At 44.2% G+C, this 26,523-nt stretch overlaps 2 protein-coding genes across 6 annotated transcripts in view; one reads left to right on the top strand and one right to left on the bottom strand.

The window, feature by feature from the left end:
- NSD3 (nuclear receptor binding SET domain protein 3) overlaps window positions 1–1,864 on the bottom strand; it is a 118,067-nt gene extending 116,203 nt beyond the window's left edge. Inside the window, exon 1 of one of the 4 annotated variants that reach the window (XM_070408410.1) lies at window positions 1,376–1,864. The gene's annotated coding sequence lies outside the window, so the exon portion shown is untranslated. Of the gene's footprint in view, window positions 1–880; window positions 984–1,375 lie in introns of those variants that run through there. The other 3 variants (XM_070408414.1, XM_070408412.1, XM_070408415.1) reach the window with 3 other exon arrangements.
- Window positions 1,865–5,627: 3,763 nt separating this feature from the next.
- Window positions 5,628–22,281, top strand: LETM2 (leucine zipper and EF-hand containing transmembrane protein 2). 2 transcript variants are annotated; one of them, XM_070408425.1, is made up of 11 exons: window positions 5,638–5,745; window positions 7,916–7,996; window positions 9,189–9,642; window positions 10,253–10,396; window positions 15,888–16,013; window positions 16,468–16,668; window positions 18,229–18,348; window positions 19,003–19,116; window positions 20,919–21,011; window positions 21,325–21,426; window positions 22,152–22,281. In XM_070408425.1, exons 2-11 carry the CDS (start codon window positions 7,950–7,952, stop codon window positions 22,194–22,196), a joined length of 1,446 nt encoding a protein of 481 aa, XP_070264526.1. In that variant the 5' UTR covers window positions 5,638–5,745; window positions 7,916–7,949; the 3' UTR covers window positions 22,197–22,281. The 2 variants fall into 2 exon arrangements, 1 of the variants encoding a protein (XP_070264526.1); XR_011470733.1 differs by lacking the exons at window positions 16,468–16,668; window positions 18,229–18,348; window positions 19,003–19,116; ... (1 more) ...; window positions 21,325–21,426; window positions 22,152–22,281 and having other exon boundaries at window positions 5,628–5,745; window positions 10,338–10,396; window positions 15,888–15,917.
- Window positions 22,282–26,523: the final 4,242 nt, after the last annotated feature.

Consider the following 26,523-nt stretch of genomic DNA (forward strand, 5'->3'; position numbering starts at 1 on the left):
TGCTTTGCCAAGAGCCCAAGTCCAAGTAAAATAACCGATGCAATTTCCTTGTTTACTTAAAGAATTGCAGAAAACATGTTGACTGCTTCCGAGGCCTCTGAAACCAATGAATATTTAAAAGATCTTTCATGGTCATGTTTGAAATAAGAGAGTAGTAATGATTCCTTCAAGCTAGAAAATATACAGTCCTAACTTTATAAAAAGGGTTAAATTTTACACTGCGGTTCATTAGCATGCCTAGTTTGCAACCAGAAGGAAGAGGGAAGAGGAAAGAGGGAAGGGGGGTGGGGGGGGGCAGCAAAACACACAAGATGGAAACATCACTCCCTCCTTTTGGTGGTTAAGAATAATTTTAAATGACCTCAAGATGGAAGCGAAGAGTTCATGAATAGAAAGAAAGGGGGTTAACCATCTGAAATGGCCCCTTCCAGACTCATACTGCTGTCGGAGAGAAGGAATTTATTTACACTGCAGTGCCTGGCAGCAAACATGGCTGCCCCTGCCCCCTTTAAATCTGAAGAGTCTCCACTCCCTCACCAAGACCATCAAATTGTGGCCATGTCTCTCCCCGTCTTGCTACCATAACACGAACACTTCTCCCTCAAAATGGTAAAGCCCACGCCTCCCCATTTCACAACCACCGCAACAGCATAACCACTTGCTTCTCCATTCTCCAGCCTTGAAAGAAAAGGCACAGAATACACACACATACAGGAACAAAAGGCTTTCCCTTCCTAACACTTCAACAACCCCCGTCCCCGTCTTCCCCTCCCACTCCGTGAGGTCGGGTCGGCTGGTTCCCATCCGCGTCCACGTTCAGTGCATTTCCCTCCCTGTCCCCAAAACTGGGTCCTCCAGCTTCCTGCGTCTGTTTTCCTACCTTCCCCTGGCATCCTGTCTCCGTCATTTCGCCTCTCTTTTCCCAGCCCACCTTTCCCTCCACTCCCTCGTTTCTCCCTGGACGCCCATTTCTCCATCCAATTCTCTCCCCTCTCCCCCGGAGTCCCGGTCCCCACCCGACACCCCCAAACCCATTTCCCAGTCCGCCCAGGTCTCGAAACCTAACTTGGCTCCGCGGCGCCTGCCCCTCCCCCGGCCCCATCGCTATCCCCGCCCCCATCCCACCTCTACTCCCAATTCCCAGCCCCGCGCCACTCCGGCTCTTCCCCCCACCCCAGCGCCCCTGCCCCACCTCCCGACACCCCGCACACCCCCCACCGGGCCATCCGCTCCTCCTCCCGGGCTCCCCTCGAGCCCCGGCGGGCCGCTCGCGTGTCCTCCCACTCGGGCTGGAGTCCCTCTCCCCACCCCGGTCCCGTCCCCGGCTCGGCCCCTCCGAGGCACAGACCCACGAACACGCACGCAGCCACTTTACCTTCAGTTTGTTCCATTCTAACCCCCGGCCGTGTCCGTAGGATCACAGGAGAGACACGGAGGCCCGGAGCGGAACTGGGGTGCGGGCAGCCGCCCGGGCTGCGGGGGGAGGAGACGGAGCCGAGCTAGGCCGCATGAAATCCCCGGGCTAGATTTCCCTCGCGCCGGATGCCTCTGCCATGGCGGCGGGCACGGAAGGAGGCCACCGGGCCGGCCAGGCCAGGCCGGCAGCGGGGAGGAGGAAGGCGGCCGGGGGCGGGGTGGGCAGGGGCGGCGAGGGACGGGGTCGCCGCGGAGCCGCCGCTACCGGAGAGGAGCCGGGGGGGGGGGGCCGGCGGCCGACGGGGGCAGCTGGGTCCGCCGGGCTCCTGCCGGCCTCCGCACGTCTGTCCGCGACCACCAGTGGGCAGTTCCCCGCGGCCTCCGCCTCGGATCTGGCCGCCGCTGCCGCCGCCGCCCGCTCCCGCCGCCGCCACCGACGCCGCGCACAAAGCCCCCCCCACCCGGACTCTCGGGGCGCCGCCGCCGCCGCCAAATCTTGAGCCGCTTATTGGCTGCCCCGGCGCCTACCGGGAAATGCAGTCCCGGGTTCGGGGCGCGGGGCGCGCGAGGAGGAAGCGGCTGGTGCGGGGCGGGGAGGAGGGGCCAGAGCGCGAAGCAGAACTGGAAGCCGCCCGAGGGAGGCCCGACCAGCAGCGAGGCCGAGGGCGGGGAAGGCGGAGGGACAGGAAGGAAAGAGAGACGAGGCCGAGAGCAAAACCAAAACAGAACCGGAGGTGGGGGCGGCCGGGAGGGCGGGGAGCCGTGCTCGTGCGCGTCACGTACTGAGTCGCGGGGCGCACTGGAGACACCGGGGGGGACCCCGAGGCGGGGCTCTGCCGCACCACCCCCAGACCTGCGAGGAACCTACTGGCGGGTGCCCCGTCCCGACGGCCGGGAAGGGGACAGCGACGTGTGTGGCTCCTCGGCCGCCTGCGGTCCGACAGCTGTCAGAGAGGAGCTGCCCGGGCCACCTGGGGCGGCGTGTGGGCACCATGGCAGCGACTTCCTCCTGGGTCCTCGTGGGGGCAAGCCTCTGTCAGCCGCGCGCGTTTCAGCCGGAGGCTCCCCCAGGGCGAGCGTCGGGAGACCCCGGCGGCCCCTCGGCCTCTGTGCGGGGGCGCCCACCTCCCTCGCGGGCGCCGGACCCCGCGCGCCTGCTTCCTGCTGGCACGGCGGGCCGGGAGGCTTGTGGGTAACGAGGGGGACCCCAGACCCCGAGGGGTCCGGGGGGCTCTGTGCCCGTCGCGTGCCCGGGCCTTCTGCTTGCTGCCAGGTCTTTCTTTTCAGGGATGGGAGGGCCTGTGCACTAGACAGAGTGCACGCAAGAAGGAGAGGAAGAAGGGAGTCAAAATCCTCTGTAACCCCAACACCACCGCCCCCCATCCTAGGAAATGTCTTCTAAACAATGGAGGGTCCTGGGAGGTGTGCCGCAGTAAACTGTTCTTGCTGGAGTGTGCAGAGTTGGTGATGTTTCCTGGGACTGTTTGATAATGACTAGAACATTGCAGCACGGAGAATGAACCAGAGGCAGCAATCAGATGAAGAAACCAAAACTCTGTTCTGAGATTAATAAAGCCGTATCGCTACCAGATGCTATCCTCTCTATAGCCGTTACAGTGCTGGATCTATTTGATACACTTACAAGAAATTCCTGATATCTTTACCACTTACATAAGGAATTCAGACATTCCCACAGATCAACTATAATGACTACTAATTATGTATTAGTTTTTAAAAACATAACCCTGTTAATACTAAGGGTGATATTCAAATTAAGCATTCCCATTGCTATTAATCACTATTTCTAAAACTATGCTTGTGTAGTATCTGCTTAGTGTAGCAACAAAAACTAAGGGGATCAATAAAATCACATTTCTGTTTGTTTTAAATGCCTAGATGTCTTTTTGGAGCGCTGACCTCCGAAGGGGGCCACCTGAGCTTATTTTAGTTTGATTCTATCTCCTGGGAAGAAAGGTTAAATTGGTTTTTATTCCTATGATCCTTTCCACCTCCACCCTTCTTTTCCACCCTCCCATATTTAACCTGTTTTGTTGATAAACTGTTGCCTTGACCCGACACCTGGATTTTCCCCTTGAGAAGAATTTGGTTGTCCCTAGGGATTTTATTTTTATTTTCTTCTAAAACTTTGCTGACAAAAGTTTAAAATTAAAGTTATGTGAGGTAGATGCATAGTCTGTTTCTGCAAAACACTAGAAAATACATTATATTTCTAATAATATTTTATCTGAAGCCACATTTAGGGACATGCCCATTAAAAATTATATTTTTAACATCTAACATCTGAAGGCCAGAACATGCTTTCTCTTCTCCAAAGAAAATGAGCAAACAGGTCATGAAGACAGCAATCCAACAATCAGGGCCAGAGTTAGGGAGAAAAACATTTTGTTTCCTGTTTGAAGATTATAACTAAAAACTCCTTATGTTATAAATCACTTACCCTGAAAGTAAAAAAAGTCACCAGTCCTAATAACAGGAGAAGGCAGACATTGCTTTGAACAAATGAATTTCAATAAGAAAGATTCTTACCCCTTCCCTTTGCAGAATAGGATTGCCAACATATGGCCATGGGAGAAAATCTAGCTCATCTTTCAAATAGTGATTCGTGCATCTGGTTTATGAATACTTAATGATTTTCACTGTGCCTGGTTGTAAGTGAATACAATGCATGAATAAGAATATTTCCCGATATAAAATGTCTCCCGGGAACTACTAAGAGGAATATTTTTGTATCCTTTATGATCTTTTCCAGAAAAGTATGGGTACATGGTTGTGCAGTGATTAATTTATAAAATTAATGTGACAATTGCACCCTAGCCTTTTAGAGCTCATAATTTACTATCGGAAATTTTCAGGCAAAGAAAGCAAAGGTAAAAAAGACGAAAGCTTTGTAGAATCTGTTAATTCTAGTAAACATAGAACATGAAGTGAAACCATTATGTGGAAAGTTGGGCATCAGACATGCACTAAGTGCCCTCTAGTGGCCACACTGAAAAGTTTTGCCTAGTTAACAGTTAATTCATTTAGTTACTAGCTGAAAAATGCTTTGTGAATTAAAAGCAGTCTGCATTTAAAAACAAAACAAACAGGCCAAAAAAAAAAAAAAACAACCTGAAATGTAATATCCGTCATCTTTCATTCTTTCAAAAGTGCAGCCCAGATGGCACATGTCCGCCAACATGTTAAGAGAAGTGTTCTCCGTGAGAAAGGTATTCCTTGCTGTCTGGTGTTAGTCAAAGGAGAGCCAGGTAAAATGGGTGGGTAGAGATAACCAGGGAGCGAAAACACTTCTAGATCTTTCACTTTCCCAAGTTGGCTCAGTTGCTCATCCTAGAAACTGAAGTCCTCCCCCCTCCAAACCTTCACAGCTACTATAATATATATTTTATTTTATTTTTTATATATTTTATTGATTTTTTACAGAGAGGAAGGGAGAAGGATAGAGACTTAGAAACATCGATGAGAGAGAAACATCGATCAGCTGCCTCCTGCACACCCCCTACTGGGGATGTGCCCGAAACCAAGGTACATGCCCTTGACCAGAATCGAACCTGGGACCCTTGAGTCCGTAGGCCGACGCTCTATCCACTGAGCCAAACCAGTCAGGGCTATAATATATATTTCAAACATTATAAGAATTTTTACAGAAAATACTGATCAGAAGCAATGCCGGCTAAGAGAACATTTATAATGCATATTGAGAGTACACAGCATTCCAGTCTTGGTCCAGAGGGATGTTTTCTTTACCATTCGCGCCCTTTCTGCCACTCCCTCTTTCCACTGCTTCCTCCCCCGCAATTGCGCAGTTGGAGGGGGTGGGGGAAAGGAAGGAAAAACATGAAAGTGATGTAATTCATGATTCCAAGATGGTTACCATGGCGACTCTCAGGCATATTGCGCTCTCCGGAGAGCAAGCGCTCCTTTAACCCAGCTTTCAGCGAAGGGTTTCGGGGAGGGCTGGTCCACACAGCCTTGAGACTGTGGACAGGTAGGAAAACGTCGGTCTTGCCTTCCTCCCACCGCTGGACACGGAGTCTCCTTAAACTAAACCCAGCAGGGAAGTAAGTCATGTTGCCGGTGGGAACTAGGCTTCGCAGCCTCCAGGGATGCCCCGGCGAAGGACACCCTCGCTCCGCGGACTCCGAGAGCCCATTGGTGAGCGATGTCGTCACTCAGAGTGACGTCACCGCGAGGAACGAGGAGGAGCCATAGAGACGGCCGCGGGCCCTTCTAGCTTGGGGAGCGGGGGAGGGGGGCCTCGGGAAGGCACTGGAGGACTGAGGCGGCCGTTCGCGGGAGCCGGCCGAGGAGGTAGGGGTGGGCCGGCCCAGTCCTCGGGCAGTGACTCGGGGGACCGCGCCCGCCTGTGTCCGGCAGAGTCCGCTCCCTCGGCATCTGGCTTCCCCCCTCGGCGCCCAGTTTCCCCGACTGCTGCCAGTGGCCCGGCGCGCTCTCCTCGGCACTAGACCTCGTCCCCCTGCCCGCCCAACAGCCTTGGAGCTCAGCCTCCGTCCCCCCTCTTTCGTGCTTCGCTTCCTCCTTTCTCTTCTGTACCCCGCGTCCTGCTTTCTCGTCTGCCTCCCATAAACCCGGATCGCCCACAAGGTTGGTGCCTGCACCACTCCCGCACCAAAATACAGAGAAACACTGCATCCAGACGCCGCCGCAGTACACGCAGCCGTCCACCCCGCGCGCGCGAGAGCCGCCGGCCGAGGGAGGCGAGGGTGCCGGGGCCCCAGGCCCTCCAGCGCCGGAAGCCGACGGATCCGGCGGCTGCGGCTCGGCGTGCGGGCGTGGGCGGGGCGTGGGCGCGGGCGGGGCTCGCAGCCGGCGGGGGAAGTGGTTGCCCGCAGCCGTGAGCCCGAGCGCCCGGGGCCGGAGAGCGGGTTGGCCGCCGGATGGGGTCTGGTCTCCCTCCAGCAGGAGGACGCCCGTCCTTAGTCTGGGTTCGGATGTTCCCAAGTATTATTTGAGCCCTTGATCAAAATGTCTGTTCTGTGGTTGAGGTTTCCGTCCGCGAAAGACCCTGGTACTTTCCCCCCCAGCTGCAGGGAAGCGGAGGTGATGCTAAGAGAGGTACCGAGGCTCCTGCTGCCCTGGGCTGAGCAGCGCCACAGGAAAGAGGAAGGTTTCTGTAAAGCGCATGTCAAGGCAGAAAGCTCTGCGGAGAATCACTAGCGCAGGAAACCGGTTTCCCTCCACTTGAACTGTTAGCGGGTACCATGTACATCTGCACTGCTACTTAAATGAATACTTTAAATCTTTTTTTAAAAAATAATTAGTTTTATTTATCTTTTAATATATTTTTTTATTGCTTTCAGAAAGGAAGGGAGAGAGAGAGAGAGAAACATCAATGATGAGAGAGCATCATTGATTGGCTGCCTCCTGCACGCCCCCTGATAGATCCTCCTTTCCCCCAACTGGTGGGCGGGGTATGACGTAACCTGCAGCCCAGAAATACCTGAGTGACTAACCAGGTACCTTATATGGACTATACAGGACCACCAATCCACACCTGCCAAATACCCTAAGCCCTTGTCCTATATGGACAATGCAGTAAGCCACCAATCAGTGTGCGCCGAATACACTAAGCCCCCCACCCCTTCCCATTCCGCCCCTCAAAAGGCGTGCCCACCCCTGCACGTGCTGCTTGTTCTCCCCTTGCGAGACAGCCGGGCAGGTGCTTCTCCTCTAATAAAGCCTGTAGTCCTGGTTTTAGGCCTCCGTCTGATTTTTCACCCCCCACTGGGGATTGAGCCTGCACCCGGGCATATGCTCTGACCAGGAATCTCCTAGTTCATAGGTCTGCTCAACCACTGAGCCATGCCCTCCGGGCAATAATTCGTTTTATAATATTTAAAAAATATTTTTTTACTGAGAGAGAGAGAGAGAGTGAGAGGAGAGAGAGAGAGAGAAACATTGATGTGAAGTTGCCTCCCCCATGCCAACCGGGACCAGGCCCCTGACCGGGAATCCACCGTGCATGGGAGGACGGCCCAACCAGCTGACCCACACTGGCCAGGGCAGTACTTTCCATCTTTTAAAGTTTGGGGCAGCTTGGCCAAGTATGGAAAAAAGCTAATTGAAAACAAATCCAGGATATTTATTTTCTACCTGTATTTTTAGGCTACAAATAAGTGTACCTTCCTCAGCTTCCTAAATACTTGTCTACCATATAAGTAGATTACTGGGTACTATTGACCAAAAATCAAAATGTCTTGGAAAACTATCACTGTCGTGTGCATCATCATATTAAAAGTCATTTCTGTTTGTTGGGATCTCAAAGTACCATTCTCAAATCCAGGACTAAGAAAACATTATTCATGATTGTTGGAAGGGAATTTGAAAGAGATGTTACACCTTGAATAGAATATGTAAATATTTTACCCTCGCAGTAGTTAAAAACACTTAAATCCTGATTCCTTTATAATTGATGTGTTTTTTCCAAATACTGAATTGTTTACTTACTCCTTCTGCCTAGGTCCCTATGTTGACTAGTTGAGACAAATATAAATATGGCTGTCTACTGTTATAATACAGCCTTAGTTATTGCCCGAACAAGGTAAGCCTTGGAATTTCCCTCCTGCCCCCAATATTAATGTGAACTTTATTCTTCTAGATGGAAAAGTATATGTAAAAAGATAGGCTTAGTACACAGATAAAGCTTTGTTGTTTTTAACTGTGTTGGTGTTTAGGAAGCTGACATTTTAATGTATTTAAACGTATCCCAAATTTTCAATATGCTTTAGAACTCAGCTGAGTCATTTTGTGGATGTGTAGTACAGGTAGGATAGAAGATGTAATGGTTTTAGAATGTCATGGATGAATATTACATGAGGCCCTTACATATAAAAAGGAGTCAAGTGGCTGGCAAACAAGCCAGTCCTAGGGCCTATACCTGCCCCAGCAAGATCTGTTATCACTTATTTATTACAAAGAATATTCACCAAGAACGTACTATGTGCTGGATACATTGGACACATTCCCTTTTAGCTATTCAAAAAGTGTTAAATCTTGGCATGCTTCAAAAACAAAGAATGGAAAAAGCCATCTCTTTGCCAAAAGAAGTCTCTTTGCCAGGAACTTTCTTTGCCTAGATAATCTTATTTTAATTTTCAAACAACCTGATGTACTAGTCTAACTGAAGACTGTGAGCTATTGCCAAAGTAGACTGTAGAGATCCCTGGCTGGGGTGCCCAATTCAAATTCTTATTCCTAAGGTTCTTCAGGAATCTTAGGTGAAGGCCGTTTTGGTTGTCAGTGCCTCTCACTTGAGGGAATCTATGGGAAGGCAGTACGCAGACAAGGCAATCTTATGTGATTGATTAACCCCCAAAAGGACCTTGAACTGCTTTGTTCAAATAACATTCCTATTGTCAGTAGAGTAGGTGACGGCACAAGTCTTCCACCTGCTTTCTGGTAGTAGATAAAGAACTTTCAAATATAACCCCTAGTGGGAAAATATTTGCTATTAGATTTTTAAATGAATGGTTGCAGAGTTTCTAACTTCTAATAAAGCAATTATTCTTGGAATGAACTTATTAATATTTCTTGTAGAGTATATTATTCAACCATAAAGGTTTCTGTTCTTCAACTGGGATAAAAAGTTATATTTCATTCACTACTGAACATCATCTGCTTTAAAATACAGTCTTTAAAACTATTTATTTTAACCTGATACAGTATCTATTTCTTTAACTTTTAAGTTTGTAATCGTTTGTGCTCAACTCAGAGGATGTTGCTCTTTATTCCAGATTCCCTAGCCATTTTGTACATCCTACCTGCTCTTCTTGTTTCCCATCACTTGCATTTCTTCACTTGCCAGATTCCCATTTAAATAAAACATATACGAAGAACTATGGAAGCAGAAAGTACTCCTATCCTAGTCAGTCAGGCAATAAAGGACATCACTTACGAACTAGGATAATACAAAAGCTACACACATCAACTTGCTGGCTACAAAAGGTCCCTGGTGAACCTCAGCTGGAGCAACCCACCCCAGAACCACAGGTGACAAGCTCTCAGCCCACAGAAGAAACTGGTATGGAGACTAAGGAAGAAAAGCGATCTTATAGACAAAGAATTATGGATGAACTTAAATATTATTACAATGGATTCTATTTTCTTTGGATTGACACCAAAGTTGCTGTCAAAATGATTTGGAGGCTGTTGCATGGACAGGTGCTGACCAGACGAGATAGACGAAGGGTAGGCAAGAATTGTATTTTTTAAAAAGAAAGTGTAAAGTTAAAATGAACTATTTAGGAACCAAGTTTTAAACTCAACTTACAATTCATTTAAAAAATCCCAAAGTAGGAATAGTAACATGGTAAGATTGGGAATTTCTTTCTGAGTTTCTTGTCTGCTACTGACTTATTGTACAACTTTAGGCAAAATTTTAAAATTTGTATATATTTGCCTATAGAATGGTTATAATTATGTTTCTAATCTCTTCAAGGAGTTGAGAGGCTGCAGGTTTGATCTGTGCATCTGAAATACAAACTGTTGTTAATATATTAAGAATATGCATTAAAAAACAATTTTAACAGATACTGTGTTATTAAAGTCCAGACCCCTAAGTTAGATGAAAGCTACAAGATACCAATAATATATTTTGATTGTTACGGATTTCCTTGAGGATATCCTATAAATGTTACTTCAGAGCTATGATAAAGACGAAAATCCCACCTTTCCATTTTCTAAACAGCTGCAGACTTTCAGAGCCAAAGCAGCCTTTTTAGTTTTAGGGGTTTCTGTTTTGTTTTGTTTTGGGCACATTCTAAAATAATGAATATTGCATATGCATTTAATTCTTTAGCTATTGAGGACTTGTGTTGATTTCTTCCGCTTGGTTCCATTTATGGTGTTCATAATTGTACCCTTCATGGAATTCTTATTGCCAGTGTTTCTGAAGTTCTTCCCAGAGATGTTGCCATCAACTTTTGAAAGTGAATCCAAAAAGGTATGTAGGAATTTTTAACTTTTAAAAAATCAGTAGGCTTGCTTCAGTGTTTAGAGAAGGTTTTAGGTTTATAGAAAAATTGAACAGAAAGTACAGAGAATCCCCAGGTACCTCTTCCTCTATGTCCACTATTATTAACATCTTACATTAATGTGGTACATTTGTTACAACTGGAAGAACAATATCTATACATTATGATTAATTAAAGCTTATACTCTACATTAGGGTTCACTCTTTATGTTGTATAGTTTTATTGGTTTTGACAAATGCATAATGTCATATATCCACCCTCACAGTGCCTTACTGCCCTAAAAATCCCGTGGTTCACATGTTTGTCCCTCTTCCCTCTATCCTTCAACCTGTGGCAACCACTGATATCTTTACTGTCTCTATAGTTTTGCCTTTTCTAGACTGTCATATAGTTGGAATCATATAGTGTGTAGTTTTTTTCAGACTGGCTCCTTTGCCTTAGCAATATGTTTCCTCCATGTCTTTTCATGCCTCATTTCTTTCTATCACTGCATACTATTTCACTGTATGGATATGCCACAGTTTATTCATTTACCTATTGAAGGACATCTTGGTAGCTTCCAATTTTTGGCAATTATGAATAAAACTGCTAAAAATACCATGTGTAGGTTTTTGTGTGGACATATGCTTTCAACTCATTTGGGTAAATACCTAAGAGAACAGTTGCTGGATTGTATAGTAAAACTGTTTAGTTTTGAAAAAATCAATAAACTATCTTCCAAAATAGCTGTATCATTTTGTATTCCCACTAGCAATGAATGAGAGTTTCTTTTGCTCTATATCTTTATCAGCATTTGTGTTGTAGTGCTTTGAGTATTAGCCATTCTAGTAGGTGTGCAGTGGAATCTCATTGTTATTTTAATTTGTAATTCTTTAATGACATCTGATATGGAGCATCTTTTCATATGCTTCTTTGCCATCTCTATATATCTTTTGAAAAATATATTTCTTTTGATTTCAGAGAGGAAGGGAAAGGGAGAGAGAGATAGAAACATCAATGATGAGAGAGAATCATTGGTTGGCCGCCTCCTACAGGCTCAGCATGGGGATCGAGCCTGCAATCCTGGCATGTACCCTAACTGGGAATCGAACTGTGACCTCCTGGTTTTTAGGTTGACACTCAACCACTGAGCCATGCTGGCCAGGCCTATATATCTTCTTTGGAAAGGTGTCTATTCAAATCTTTTTCCCACTTATTAATGGGGTTGTTCATTTTCTTATTGTTGGGATTTAAGAGTTCTTTGTATATTTTTGTATTCAGGTTCTTTATCAGATATCTGTTTTGCAAATATTTTCTTCCAGACTGTGGCTTGTCTTTTCATTCCCTTAACTGTGTCTTTTGCAGAACAAATGTTTTAAATTTTAATAACACACAACTTTATTTTTTTTTCTTGGATCGTGCTTTTGGTGTTGTATCTAAAAACTCTTGCCATATCCAAGATGATCTAAGATTTTCTCCTAGGTGTTTTATAGTTTTGAGTCTATGATCCATGTTGAGTTAATTTACTTAATTTTTTTCCTGAGGAAAGTTGTATAACACCTTTACTGCTTTGGGGTGGAGCAGCCGCTTCCTCTTCACCATCACAGGTTTCTGGTTGTGCAGGATGGTGCTGCCCGGCGGGTGGCCGTCTTGCCAGATCCACAGATCTGGGCAGTACATGTTTTTGCATCATGTACCACCTGATGTTTGTAGGCAAATTAGCCGTACACTGCATCGTATGGGATATGGAAGCCGAAGGCCTGTTTGAACACCTTTGCTGTCTGCAGTTACCAAAATAAAACAGCCTTTGAACGTGGGATATATTTAAACGTGAGTGGCCAGATTATTATGACCACCTGACGTTTGTAGGCAAATTAGCCATACACTGCATCGTATGGGATATGGAAGCCGAAGGCCTGTTCGAACACTTTTGCTGTCTGCAGTTACCAAGATAAAACGTCTCCAATTCTCACAGGAACACAAGGATTGGACAGTCGAGCATTGGAAAAAAGTCATGTGGTCTGATGAATCACGTTTCCAGTTGCATCATCCAGATGGCAGAGGGAGAATTTGGCGGAAACAGCATGAAAGCATGCACCCCACATGCATGAGTACAACCCTTCAAGCTGGTGGGGGCAGTGTTATGGTTTGGGGCATGTTTTCCTGGCATGATTTGGGCCCTTTAATTCGTGTGGAACAAGGTCTGAATAGCACAACATACCTAAGTATCGTTGCTGATCAAGTTCATCCTATCATGTTGCTGGCGTATCCCAATGGAGATGGCTTCTTCCAACAAGACAAAGCGCCATGCCACGGTGCTCGTATTGTGCAGGAGTGGTTTCAAGAACATGAGGGAGACTTTACCTTGCTTAGGTGTCCCCCACAATCACCATGTCTCAATCCAATTGAGCATTTGTGGGACGAAGTTAAAAGAGCCATCAGGCAGCTGGTTCCACAACCATCAAATCTCACAGAACTGGACAATGCTATCCATCAGGCATGGTGTCAGATTCCTCACATCACCTTTCAACATCTCGTGGAGTCGATGCCAAGAAGAATTGCCGCAGTATTGAAGGCAAAAGGTGGCCCAACGAAGTACTGATGGGGTGGTCATAATAATCTGGCCACTCATGTTCAAATATATCCCATGTTCAAAGGCTGTTAAATGGCGTTGTTTACCCGTATCTTCAGAAAAAAATCACTTCTACTGTCATGGTAAACAACCTGTTTCCCTATTTATAATGGTCTGGCCCTCTAGCAACTTCAGCTCGAAATTATAGCTAATTTGCCTACAAATGTCAGGTGGTCATAATAATCTGGCCACTCAGTGTATATACATCATGGACACAGTCCTAGAAAATACTTTCTTGTTTTCTTTGTTGCATGAAAAGAGAGACAGCAAGCAAACAAGAGTGCTAGCTTTCTGTTTACATTGGAGCACAGTACCATGCATTTCTCTTTCATAGTACTTCTCAGTTACACTTTCGCATCCATTTGTGGAGTTACTAGTTTATCTTTAGGCACTAATGTTTGTCTCTCCCATTAGACTAGAAGTTCCATAACTGTTTTTGCTCATTTTTTCTCTAGCGCATGATAGATGCTCAATAAGTGGACAGATGGATGGATATAGATATGTATTTAAAACATATTTTTATTGATTTCAGAGAGGAAGGAAGAGAGAGAGAAAGATAGAAACATCAATGATGAGAGAGAATCATTGATTGGCTACCTCCTGCACACCCCACACTGGGGAATGAGCTCACAACCTGGGCATGTGCCCTGACCAGGAATTGAACCATGACCTCCTGGTTCATAGATTGACACTCTATGTGGATGTGTATATGGATGTGGATATAGTTGAGTGTAATGGATGACTAAAAATGGTATTGACTAAGGGTAATGACTAATCATGGTATTGCCATTGTGTGAGTTTTTGGCTGAGTCTTTTAAGATCTTTCTAAAAACCAAAGATTGCCATAATTGGGTGATCATTAGAATCTCTTGGGCAACTTAAAAATATGTATATATAAGATATATATTCCTGCTTCTCGGTATTGCCCTGAATCTTGACCGTGGTTATTTTGAAAATGCCACTGCATTGCATTTCTTTTAAAATATATTTTTATTGATTTCAGAGAGGAAGGTAGAGGGAGAGAGAAATAGAAACATCAATGGTGAGAGAGAATCATTAATTGGCTGCCTTCTGCATGTTCCACACTGGGGACCAAGCCTGCAACCCAGGCATGTGCCCTGACTGGGAACAAATCGTAGCCTCCTGGTTCATAGGTCAATGCTCAATCACTGAGTCATGCTGGCTGGGCCACACTGCATTTCTGATGATGAACAAGGATTGAGAAATAATGGTCAACATAGTGTCTTAAGAGTGTACACTCACTTCTCTTCTGTATAGTGCTTTGTTCATATCTGTTATAGCACTTAACTCATTATATTGTAATAAATTGTGTTTGTTTTACATTACTTAAACTATAAGCTACTTTAGGGTAGAGTTAATTATGTAGTTTTCTTTGTTTATGGCTCAAGCAAAATCCAGGGCCACTCAGACTAGGGGTTTGTTCAACTAGAAGTCTAGATTGTTTATACCAGATTTAGAAATAGTATCTCATTTATTTATGTATGTGTTTTATTATTATTTTAAAATATATTTTTATTAATTTCAGAGATGAAGGGAGAGAGAGATATAAACATCAATGATGAGAGAGAAATATTGGTTGGATGCCTCCTGAATGCCCCTCCTGGGGATCGAGCCCACAACCCGGGCAAGTGTCCTTGACCTGAATCGAACCCAAGACTCTTCAGGCCAAGGCTCTATCTACTGAGCCAAACCAGCGAGGGCAAGAAATAGTATCTCATTTATAAATAACTCCGACAATGCAAGTGTCTGTCAGTAGACAAATGGATTAAAAACCTGTAGTACTGGTACATATATACAATGGAATATTACTCGGCTGTAAAAAAGAATGCAGCGTTACTATTTGTGACAGCATGGGTGGACTTTGAGGGTATTAAGCTAAGTGAAATAAGTCAGTCAGAGAATGACAAATACCATATGATTTCACGTACATGTAAAATCTAAAGAGCAAAATAAATGATTAAACAAAACAGAAACAGACCCATAGATGTGGAGAACAGATTGCTGGTTGCCAGAGGGGAGAGGGGTTGGGGGTTGGGTGAAAAAGGTGAAAGGAGTAAATATTACTAATTGGTGGTTACAAAATAATCATGGGATGTAAAGTATAGCATAGGAAATATAATCAATAATATTGTAATAACTATTTTGGTGCCAGGTGGGTGTTTGAAATATCGGAAAGATTGTGGAAAGCAGTGGTTCTCAACCTTCCTAATGCCGCGACCCTTTAATACAGTTCCTCATGTTGTGGTGACCCCCAATTTCATTGTTACAAATTGAACATAATTAAAGCATAGTGAGTAATCACAAAACCAATATGTAATTATATATGTGTTTTCCGATGGTCTTAGGCGACCCCTGTGAAAGGGTCGTTCGACCCCCAAAGGGTCGCGACCCACAGGTTGAGAACCGCTGGTGTAAAGTATATGATTGTCTAACCACTATACTGTACACCTGAAATTAATACAAAATAGTGTTGACTATAAACTGTAGTTGAAAAATAAAATGTAAAAAAGGAAATAGTATCTCATTCTAAATAATGACAAAGCCTATCATTGAGGGGATATTTTGGATCTATCCAATATTTATGACCATTGTATTAGCAATAAATAAAGAGGATGGCTTTGTGATAAGATTAAGGAGATAAGTTGCAAACGGAGACTACTTTTTATTTGCTCTGGTTCTCACAGAAACCATTCAATTAGGTTTGAGAATAATATTGATACATGAAATAGGGATGAACAAGAACAAGGTAACAGTTCTTTTTCTTGCATCTTTATCTACCAAGTTGTAATCATGAAGGACTGATTAACTTTTCCTCTTCTATTATTAAGGAAGAAAAACAGAAAAAGAAAATGGCTGCAAAGTTGAAACTAGCAAGATTTCTTCAAGAAACAATGACAGAAATGGCAAAGAGGAACAGGACCAGGCTGGGGGAGTTCTCATCCTATGTCGAACAGGTGTCAGTCTTTGATATAATACCAAACAGCTTCTGGGCTGGGAATCTTATGAAATATGCATGTTATCATGAATCTTCCAAATTGTTTACAATCTTTGAATTTGCAAATCTAAGTTATATAGATATGATATTCCAAATGTTTATAGTTTTGTGGGGTTTTTTTTTGTTGTTGTTTTTTTTTTGCAGAAATGCTTATCTTAAAGCAGCCAATGTACTGAAGACAATGATAACTTCTTGGAAAGAACAGAATTAGGCAGATGTTTGAACTATTCCTGATTTTTCAGTTGATTTAGGCCAACTTCAGATTTCTTTACTCCTCTTTGTACCCACTTCTAGACCTAAGATAGAATCCATAAATGCTTTGATCTGTCTTTCAAATAGTCTATTGGGAATGTTAAATTAAGTAGGAAGCACATTTTAATTGTTTAATTGAGCCCGTTTGTCTCACTGCCTAGGTCCAAATAGGCCACAAGCCCAGCACAAAGGAGATAGTTCGCTTTTCCAAACTGTTTGAAGATGAGCTCACCCTGAATCACTTAGATCGCGCACAGCTGATTGCCCTTTGCAAACTGCTAGAACTGCCATATTTTGGAACCAACAATTTGCTCCGCTTTCAGCTTCGGATGACACTGAAGTCTATAAAAGCAGATGATGAAGTAAGAGCTTAACTCTGTCTCTAGGGAATTAGCAAGGCTTCAGGAGATACCTTAGGATGGCTTTGTGATAAAGTGCAGTATCTTCTGTTAGGTCTGCTCATGGACTGGTTCTAGGAAAAGGAGTGGTTTTAACCACTATTACCATGACAACCTGAACCTTGATTACTCATTTTAGGAGTTACTGTACGCTGACCCATTTTCTTGAGAAGGCCATTATAAGCAATTAGTAATTTGGAAGTCTTAGCTGGGACTAATCTGAAGGAAGTTAGGACCCACTGGGAAGGAACGGCAGCCCCGTAGATTCCTGACTCTTCCTCCAAGGACAGGACTCCACCCCCATACCTCTGCTCCCTTCCCACAGAGCTGGTGCCAAAGTAAATGTTCTGCTGGGTGAGCTGGCTTGGTAAGAAGGGGTGGCAAGACAGGGAGGGAAAGCAGCGCCTAGACATCTGCGAAAGAAAGGCACAATTTGGACTGTAACTACTAATTAGACTCCTTTAAAAAACGGAAAGAATCTTCCTTGAATCTATATCAGCTGCTTTAAAGCATTCTGTCTGGTTTGGCTCAGTGGATAGAGCATAGGGTTTGGGTTCGATTCCGGTCAAGAGCACATGCCTGGGTTACGACTTGATCCCTAGTAGGGAGTGTGCAGGAGGCAGCCAATCAGTGATTCTCATAACTGATGTTTCTATCTCCCTTTCTCTCTCCCTTCCTCTCTGAAATCAATAAAAAAAATATTAAAAAAAAAAAAAAAGCATTCTGCCTGCGGTATCAGGATTCTCAGAACTGAGACTCACGATCCCACCGGCCCCATTTAGATTTCAGTTGTTGTTTTCAGAACTTTGGAATAAACAATACCGGTCCCAGGAGTATCATGGTTTTGTGTCACACCAAGCAGAAACTGTGTTATTTACGGAGGGAGTTTTGTGGACCAGAGAGTTAAAGCCATTCCTGGGGGGTTGGTGGGGGACAATGGGGGAAAGAATACCAGCGGAACAGACAACAGATGGTACAAAGCTTTTCAAGTGAAATATTTTCTAAATGAAACCGAAAGCTGCCATGACAGGAAGGAGTAGAGACGTCACAAGTAGGTAAATGCAAATCAAGAGGGAAAATAATTACTTTGGTGACAGAGTGTTGAGGAGAAGTTATGTAAATATCTCTGATGTTATTAACTAGAGGCATGAATTCCTGCACAGGTGGGGTCTGGCCGGCCCTGCCCCTGATCAGGGTGGGGGGTGGGCAACCGGGGGCGGGGCCGGCTGTGGGGAGGGGCTGCAGGAGGTTGGCCGGCCAGCCGCGCCCCCTGGTCAAACTCCTGGTCTAGGGGACAATTTGCATATTAGGCTTTTATTATATAAGATACCTTTTGGCAGGATGCCCTTCATCTCAACTGCCACACCTTCCTAAGTAACCTTGTTTTTATAGGTGGCTGACCTTTGCAGCAGTCAGTATGGTCACTAAGTATTGGAAGCATCAGATCCTGTGTTTCCTGTGACTAGGTGGAGTTAGGTGAAATTGGAACCAAAGATCCAACACCATTCCTTACATTTCTTTCAGGTAATTGCCCAAGAAGGGGTGAGTGCTTTGAGTGTGCCAGAACTACAATCTGCATGTAGGGCCCGAGGGATGAGATCACTGGGTCTCACTGAGGAGCAACTGGTACAACAGCTCACAGAGGCAAGTAGCAGCTTTCCGGGGCCTTTTCACTGGCTCTCTTCCCTACACATTGCAGACTTATTTTGTGATTTCTATTTTGCAAGTGAGCCATCTTACCTAATTTGCTTCATTTAATTGAGCGGTGGGATACCAAAACAGCTAGATTTTTTGGACGGAGACAAAGTACTGTATTAGTTTTCTATGGCTGCATAACCAACGACCACATTTACTGGCTTAAAACAACGCCCATTTATTTGCTCCCAGTCCTGTAGGTCAGAGGTGCAGGCTGCATTCCTTTCTGGAGGCTGTGGGGGAGACCCCACTTCCAAGCTCATTCCACTTCTTGGCTGAATTTAGTTCTGAATTTAGCTGCAGGACTGAGGTGCTCGTTTCCTCACGGGCTGTCAGCCCTGGGCTACTCACTCCTGGAGGCCACCAGCATTCCTTACCTCTAGGTCACCTCCATCTGCAAAGAACTTCTCCTATGCCAACCTCCCACATGCTTTAAATCTCGGAGTTCCTTTGGTTTTGATCTCTAGTTCCAGATTTAAAGGTCTCATGTAATTAGGTGAGGCCTCCCAGATAATCTTCCCATCTTAAGGGGGAAAGCAGTAGATGATCCTGGCTCACATCCAGGCCTCCCATTCTGTGATTCTGTCATGTTTTATTCCCCAGTGGCAGGACCTCCACCTGAAGGAGAACGTCCCTCCTTCTCTTTTGCTCCTGTCACGAACCTTCTATCTGATAGATGTGAAGCCAAAGCCAATTGAGATCCCACTAAGTGGAGAGGTGAGTAACTGGGCTCAGGGGGCTCAGGGGCCCCTCCCCAAATCTCTTATTTCCTACTGCAGTCAGAGTGGGCATTTCTTTTGTGCATATCTTTTGCAATTTTGGCCAACTGGCCTTAAAATCCTTTTTAAATTACTAAAAATAATAAAATCACGAAAACTATCTCTAGCTCTAGGGATGTTACTGCCTTTGATCCCAGCTTGATTTGGTTTAACTAATAGGTGTCCAGATCATTCCTTCTTATTAACAACCTAGTCTTCAGACTGTTTTCACTACTTTCTCCTTTGAGACTGAATGGTTCTTGTTCTATTACATCTGTTTCATTTGTCCAGATTCCTATTAATTTTTAAGCAGTGAATGGCCAATTTAGAATCTAAACTTTTGGTCTTTCTACAACTTATTGTCTTAATCTTTGTTGTTGTTGCCTTTAACTCAGTAGCCTTTTTTCTCCTGGTATTTTACTGAAGAACCCAGGACTGGCCCAATCACTAGCATCTTGCTCTGGGCCCACCAGAAAGGGCCTCTCACTGTTCTACTTTGTGGCTTCTTGTCTAATCAGAATCTGCATGGGTGAGCAAGGAAAAGACCTATTGAGCATGCTGCACATGTGTTTTAGTAGATTAGATGAAATATTCTGGAGTGAGGACCATTTTAAATCTTAGTTATGCTATTGACTCCTTGGACAAGCCAAGGAAAATGGTATGAATTCAGCATGAAAAATACACTTCAGGAGACCCCATCTTGCTTTCCCTTTGCAGAGTTCCAGAGACTAATCTGGATTTGGGCTTTGTCCAGGAAGGATTCTAGGGAGACTAGGGAGGAGCAATTTTGGAGCACAGACCATGTTCAAAAAAGGCAGGCTATTGGGTTCTTTTTTTTACTCTATCTTTGGTCTTCAAGACAGATCAAAGTTATCTGTTATTCATTGACTGCTGTCAGGAGCAAGGAAATCTTGGAATAGCACAATGTCTCAGAGCTAAATTTGGGTTCTCAGACTTATTGTAGATGGGCAGAAACTCTTTATCCAGATGTTGTTTTCTGGAATGGTTGAGAAAGACCTAGGAATTAAGGACAAAATGACAAGCTCCTAGCCATTTTATTGCTTTGCTTTAAAAAAAAAAAATCCAATTTTAAAACTTCTATTCTCCATATGTACAAAATGAAAACAAGTAGTATGCTAGGCTCTATAAAAATTTAGAGACATCAAATAGAATATTTTATAATTTTGGATATACGTAGCCCTTTTCCCTCCAAAGTACACAAAGAAATTACTTATTTCCAAAGAGCAGTGATATATTTTTAAATCTAATTAATTCTTAAAGACAGGTTAACTATCTATTCTAAAATGCCACCCTCTCCCTCGTTTTATAGGAGCTTCTATTAAGCAGCACCTACCATTTAAATAACTTTTATCATTAGGAGCCAGCAATGATAAATGTCAATCTTGACCAAGTTATATCCATGCCATTAGAAATAGATGGTAATTGAGAAATGGCACCTTTTTTTGAGACTAGAATACCACCAGAATTGGCAAACCAGTAGCTTGTTAATGATTGAAGATTTTAAATAATGGAATCTAATTAGAGTGCAACTTGTGTTCAAAATTGCAAGATAAATAATACTAAGTTGTTATTTCAGGGACATACTTCATATGTTACTCATAAAGGGTATATAGTTGGAGCAAGTTAGGGATTTAGTGGAAAGTGAATTGTTTTAGAAAGCATTGACTACTTACTGTGGAAGTGCTTCTGAGTTTCAGGAAGACCAGAAACTTCATGCTTACATAACATCTCTCTCCCTAGGCTCCGAAGACACATAGTCCTGTGGAATCACCTACTTCACCTGAGTCTAAAGAGAACTTGGTGGACTTGGCACCTCAACTGAAGGGAACTAAGGTTACACCATTACTTTTCATATGATTAATTAGGTTAAACATGAAAATAAGTTCATTTCTCTATTTGTAACCCCTTAATGAAACTGAACTTCAATGGTGTTCTTTAATAAGTAACATTTGTTGTATTATTCACTGTTTCTAAGAAAGTTCAACATTTGGTTATATGTAATTAGGTTCCAGATTTTGCCTCTTGAGTCCTGTGCCACAATCTGAAGTAGTTGTTGCAGGTTCCTGGTAGTTATGGCAGTAGGACTATTGATCTCATGCACATTATTTTAAAACTAGTAACCCATCTCTCAATTCTGATGTTTAAGGATGAAAAATTTATGAAACTGCCACCAATTACATCATCACCCATAACACCATCACCACCTATTTCATTACCTAAAGGATCCGTGACTTCTGCTAAAGAAGCTGTAAGTATGACCTAAAAAAAGAAAACCCCTTTCCCTCTAGTTCTTTTTAAGGGCAGTGAAAATCTAGAATCTTAACTATTGTAAAACACCGCACAGCTCTTCCTGTCATTCAAACAGGAAGCTGTAGGCTGAATTTTAGTCATCTTATAACCACTACATTTTTTAAACTCAATTATCCAAAAGTGAAAAAAAAAATCAACCAATGCAACCGTGGATCAGACCTAAACATGTTAAGTCTAGAAGCTAATTACAATATAGGCAGATTCTTATTTTCCTCTGTGCCAGATGGAAATAGTTCCCATATGTTGTATATTTCACACAGGATTCATGTCAGGAAATACTAGCAGGAAAGCAATTTAAATCTTAGGAGAAATGCTTGTAAATAGCAAATTACTTATCTGTTTTTCCATTTGGATAAAGGAATTTGGGGCAAGAGAAAAAAGCATAATACAAGTAAACAGTAGAGGGGTCATGGGAGAGTTGAACTGTGCAGTGAGCAGCTCTCCTGGCTCCCGAGGACCAGAGCACCAGGGAACAGGTAGATGGGGCAAATTGCATCGAGGCCTGGTTTGCAAGTCTTTATTTTTATTACCAAGGTAAATTACAAACTCAGATTTGACCTTGTGGTCTGTCATTATGATTTAAGAAAACAAAAAAAGTAACTCCTGAAGAACTTACACATCTAATTGTGACCAGGGGCTAACATCCTTATGTTTTGTACCTAGACACTCCAGGCCAAATCACAAGACAACTCAGAGCAGCACCACTAGTTCCAAAGGAGCCCTGGAGGATGAAGCTCACGTTCTCAGCTTCCTGCCCTCAGCAGTGGCATCCGTAATGGACCTCCCAGCTAAGACTGTGTCTAGTTTGAGTAGAGGATCAGGGGCAGTCCTTTGAGACCTTGTAAACACTCCTGATGATGTCAGCAGTCAGACCAAGTTCAGACCATTTAGAAAACTATAATTGCAAAGCCCATTTCCTCTGTGTCATTATGTCATCCCACTAAACTTTGTGTAAAGCACCCCCCACCCCATGTTGTTTGTAACAGCTTCGTATTTGTGCCCATTTCCTCCCTTTAGGGGAGGAAATTTTTTTTTGCATAATGAAATCAGCTTAGTCCTTAGATAACTCTGCCTCCTATGACTTGGCAATCTGAGTAAGAACTCGGAAACTCCAACCACCATTGTAAGAGCACCTCACCAACTTGTTTAGAGTGATCCGCCGGTAGGAACAGTGCTCTGGAAACAAAGTGCTTATGAGATGGAATGGATATTCCTCAGTGAGGTCTTTCTGGATATAAAGGAAAAACTTCCTGGAGAATAAAATGGGGAATTAGACTGGCAATCAAAAAAGGCTTGGCTGCTGCTCGGCTTTTCTGAGACGTCCCCTCTGGGTCTGCAGGAACCTGGGAGGCTGCCATGATTCCAGCACATGTGGCTTTCATTAGCCACCATTTTGCTAGGAAGCATAATTAAGGGTTTAAGACTTAACCATTTGTTTGTGCTGGGTGTGTGTTTTTCTGGTCTGTTTGTCTTTCACAGACAAGACTATTTATTAGTCATAGGGGTGGTTAAAGTCTGATATAATCCCTATGCTACCCAGTAACAAATATTATGTTCAGATATTTGTTTGGTGTTTCTGTATTGTCAAAACGGCAAAAAAACCACCAACATAATAGGTTGCTGTGCAGCTGACCCACAGCCTTTTTCCCTTGGGGAGCGCTTAGGAGGGAAAAGGTATTTCAGCCTGTGGGTGATGAAATTAGATCGCTTTACTTGCTGTGAATTTGAGAGCAGTTGGATGGGAATCAGTCAAACCAAATAAAATGCAAATATCCTTGTCTGGGATCACCTAAATGAGGACCGTCATCAGCATTTCATGGCAAGGATGTGTGCTTTTATAAGCTTCCTAAACCTCCTCTCCACAAGACGACAAGCCCCACCTTGTTCTGCTAATGAACTCCGTCCTATTCCTTAAGAATGAATCCCTACTATGCAGCATTCCATGGATCTCCCCATTGGACTAACAAGGTGATTCATAATAAATGTCCCCACTTTTAAAATGATGGGTGTTTATTTTAATGAGTTCCAATTTCAAGTGTTGAGTGTGGGAAAGGGATTAGCTACTTAACTTGTTGAATCCTGTTCTGGCTGAATGATTCATATCTGCTGTTGGACTACAATCTTTCTGGCTTTCCCTATGAGCAGAGTAAGAATGATTAAGTTAAGGGGCCCCTGGTCAGTGGGATTATTAGCAGAGTGAGAATGAGTAGGTCAAGGGGCTCCTGGTCACTTTTGGCCCCAGTTGGCCTTCACCCATTTTTGCTTCATAAACAGGCATCTAAAACACATGATACACCTCCCTTCCCTACTTATGATAGTAGCGCAGAGAAGTCAAGATAGTTCCTTTTGTTCTCATCACTTAGAGGGCGTGGCTGTTGGGTTCCATGATTGGTAGACCTAGCCCCATGCTGAGATGGAGTTAGTGGTGTTCAGAGAAATGATTAACAAACTGGAGGGGGAGAGGGGCTGATTTGTAGCACTTGCCAATTCCAGTGGTGTAAATACTCCCACACGGTTGATTTCAAGCTACCAACAGGTCACTGAACACCAGTTGGGAAAAGATGTACACAATTGGCTCAAGAACCAGTCCCGGCATAATACTGACTTTAGTGCCTACCGGAGTAACAAGAAACAAACTTCCAGTTGTCATGCTCACTAAATGCACCACTTTTGTGCACCAGAAGTATAAATGGTTCTAAATTCTGTTACTTGCCAACCTAGAGAGAACTTGCCGAAAACTGCGTCTTCCTGAACACTTGGGTTCTTGCTGACCTTCCCTTTCCCTGGCTCTCAACCAAAGGAGTGGAAGGCTGTGCCAGGTTGCTGCAAAGCTCTCTCCCTTCCTTGTTCTCTACTCTTCCCTGCAGATGCGTATACCTCAGCGTATCAGCTGCTAATAAACCCACTGAGTATAATTTTAGGAACTTTCTGAAACCCAATCTGAGTGGTGATTATCAGACATGGCCTGTATCTTAGACATTGAGAATTCTGTTCCAGGTAGGTATCGGTGGCACTTGACATCCACGGACCTGCTCTTGTGCTGTGTCTAATTCTGTACTTTGATCATTACATGTCATGTTCGTGATATCCAATAAATGCCCAGTAATGCTAAAACCTAGGCTAGAGACCTCCCAGTCACCACCAATACACACCTAATGGAACTTCAAAGCAGGCTGGCCTGTTACCTAATTTGACTGAGATAATGGCCTGCTGGCTCCTCCCAGTGGCCGTTGATACACAGCGACTTCATTGTCATTGAGATACATTTGTTTCATGAGGTTCCATCTTACTTACCTGAGATCAATTACATTACATTACATTAGCAGTACCAAGGGACTGATCCCCAGTCTATGGCAATTAGAAAAGGCAGAAAGGCAGTATTGATTAATATTGTGGTAATCCCAAGCCCTAATCTTTTCACTCTCAGGAAACCAGACAAGTTCAGTGCCTTGACAGCACGTCGCCTTCACTAGATAAACTGGATTCCTTTTCTCAGGAGACCCAATCTGGTCATCTAAGTAAAATGGTCATTTCATTTTCTCTCAGGTCAATTTCACTCTCTTTTATTAGACAGCCAGGCTCAGTCTCTGGGGAAATCCGTGGGTGATTTGAGTAGTAACAACAAAGACATCACTTATAATAGTGCCTTATATATTTCTCTAGCACCTCTCCCAAAGGGATATAAAGCCCTTCATAGATCATCCATTCTCACAACATTGCTTCAAGGGCCAAGGCAGAAATGATCATCCCTATTTTACAAGGAAAGATACCACTATAAGGTCTGAAAGCAAATGTTTTTAAGAGCTAAAATTCATTTCCTGGCTCTGTTCACCAAATTATGCCTTCATTAAACATAAACACAAACTGTAATAGATTGACAGTTGCATATTTACAGAGACACAAGGAAAGAGAACTAATTTACAATAGTAGCCAACACTGCAGCTGCCAAAACACCCCCAGCTAGCTCAGAAAGGAACATAGGGCAGCAATCCCATTTTTCCTACAGAAATGAAAGCACAGTGAACTTTCTTTTGTATTCAGCCATAATTGGCAAAAAAGCAAGCTTTCGGTCTAGACGCAGTGGTTCTCAACCTTCTGGCCCTTTAAATACAGTTCCTCATGTTGTGACCCAACCATAAAGTTATTTTCGTTGCTACTTCATATCTGTAATGCTGCTACTGTTATGAATCGTAATGTAAATATCTGATATGCAGGATGGTCTTAGGCGACCCCTGTGAAAGGATCGCTCGACCGCCAAAGGGGTCGCGACCCACAGGTTGAGAACCGCTGGTCTAGAGGCTGCACAGGAGCAGGTTGAGCAGGGAGCTCTGAGGAGCCAGGACACACTTGGCGAGTGCAGAGACAACCAGCAGGTGGCAGAGGAAGTGAATTTCCAAGCTGCCACAAACATTTAGAACATTTTTTCCCTTTCCTGAGGGAGGGGGTGGGGTTTGTACAGGAAGAACTATAGGAAGCCAAGATCTGTGATAGTCCCAACGCATGCAGTTTGATCACGTGGGGACTGGTGTGGGGGAGGATCACAAACACAGAGCAGGCTGGAAAACATGAAGCAAGGGACTTTAATGTAGACCTCATCCTAGGTGACAAGCTTCTCCTTCCACAGCAGCACAGGCAAAACCACACGCACACAGAGGGCGTAGATGCAAATGTGGGTCTGAGTTTCTGCACGCCCCTGTCGGAATCATCCTTAGCTTTCCTCCACCTCTTTAGTTCTACGCCTTGGCTATTCTGAGAGGCTCCCAGCTCCCTCTCTGACCCTCTGACCTGCCCGATCCCACCAGTTTCCCCTGAGGAAACAATTTGTGGTTGAGGGCTGCAGGGGGGAGGGGTCTTGGCTTTGGCCCAGGCACCTCTGGTGCACTGACAGGAGGTTCCCGCTCACTACGCAGATGTCTTCTTTTCCTGCCTTTCCAAAAGCATCCAAGAGGTGGGAGTTTTGTCCGGAGGTCTCAGTCCAGGACCTAAAAGGAAGAGGTTAGGAGGAAACTGCAGGGAATGTGCAGGGCCCTCTGGA

Source organism: Myotis yumanensis, unplaced genomic scaffold (assembly GCF_028538775.1).
Source record: "Myotis yumanensis isolate MYYU_CA2020_CCGP unplaced genomic scaffold, mMyoYum1.0.hap1 SCAF_3, whole genome shotgun sequence".
Taxonomy (NCBI): Eukaryota; Metazoa; Chordata; class Mammalia; order Chiroptera; family Vespertilionidae; genus Myotis; species Myotis yumanensis.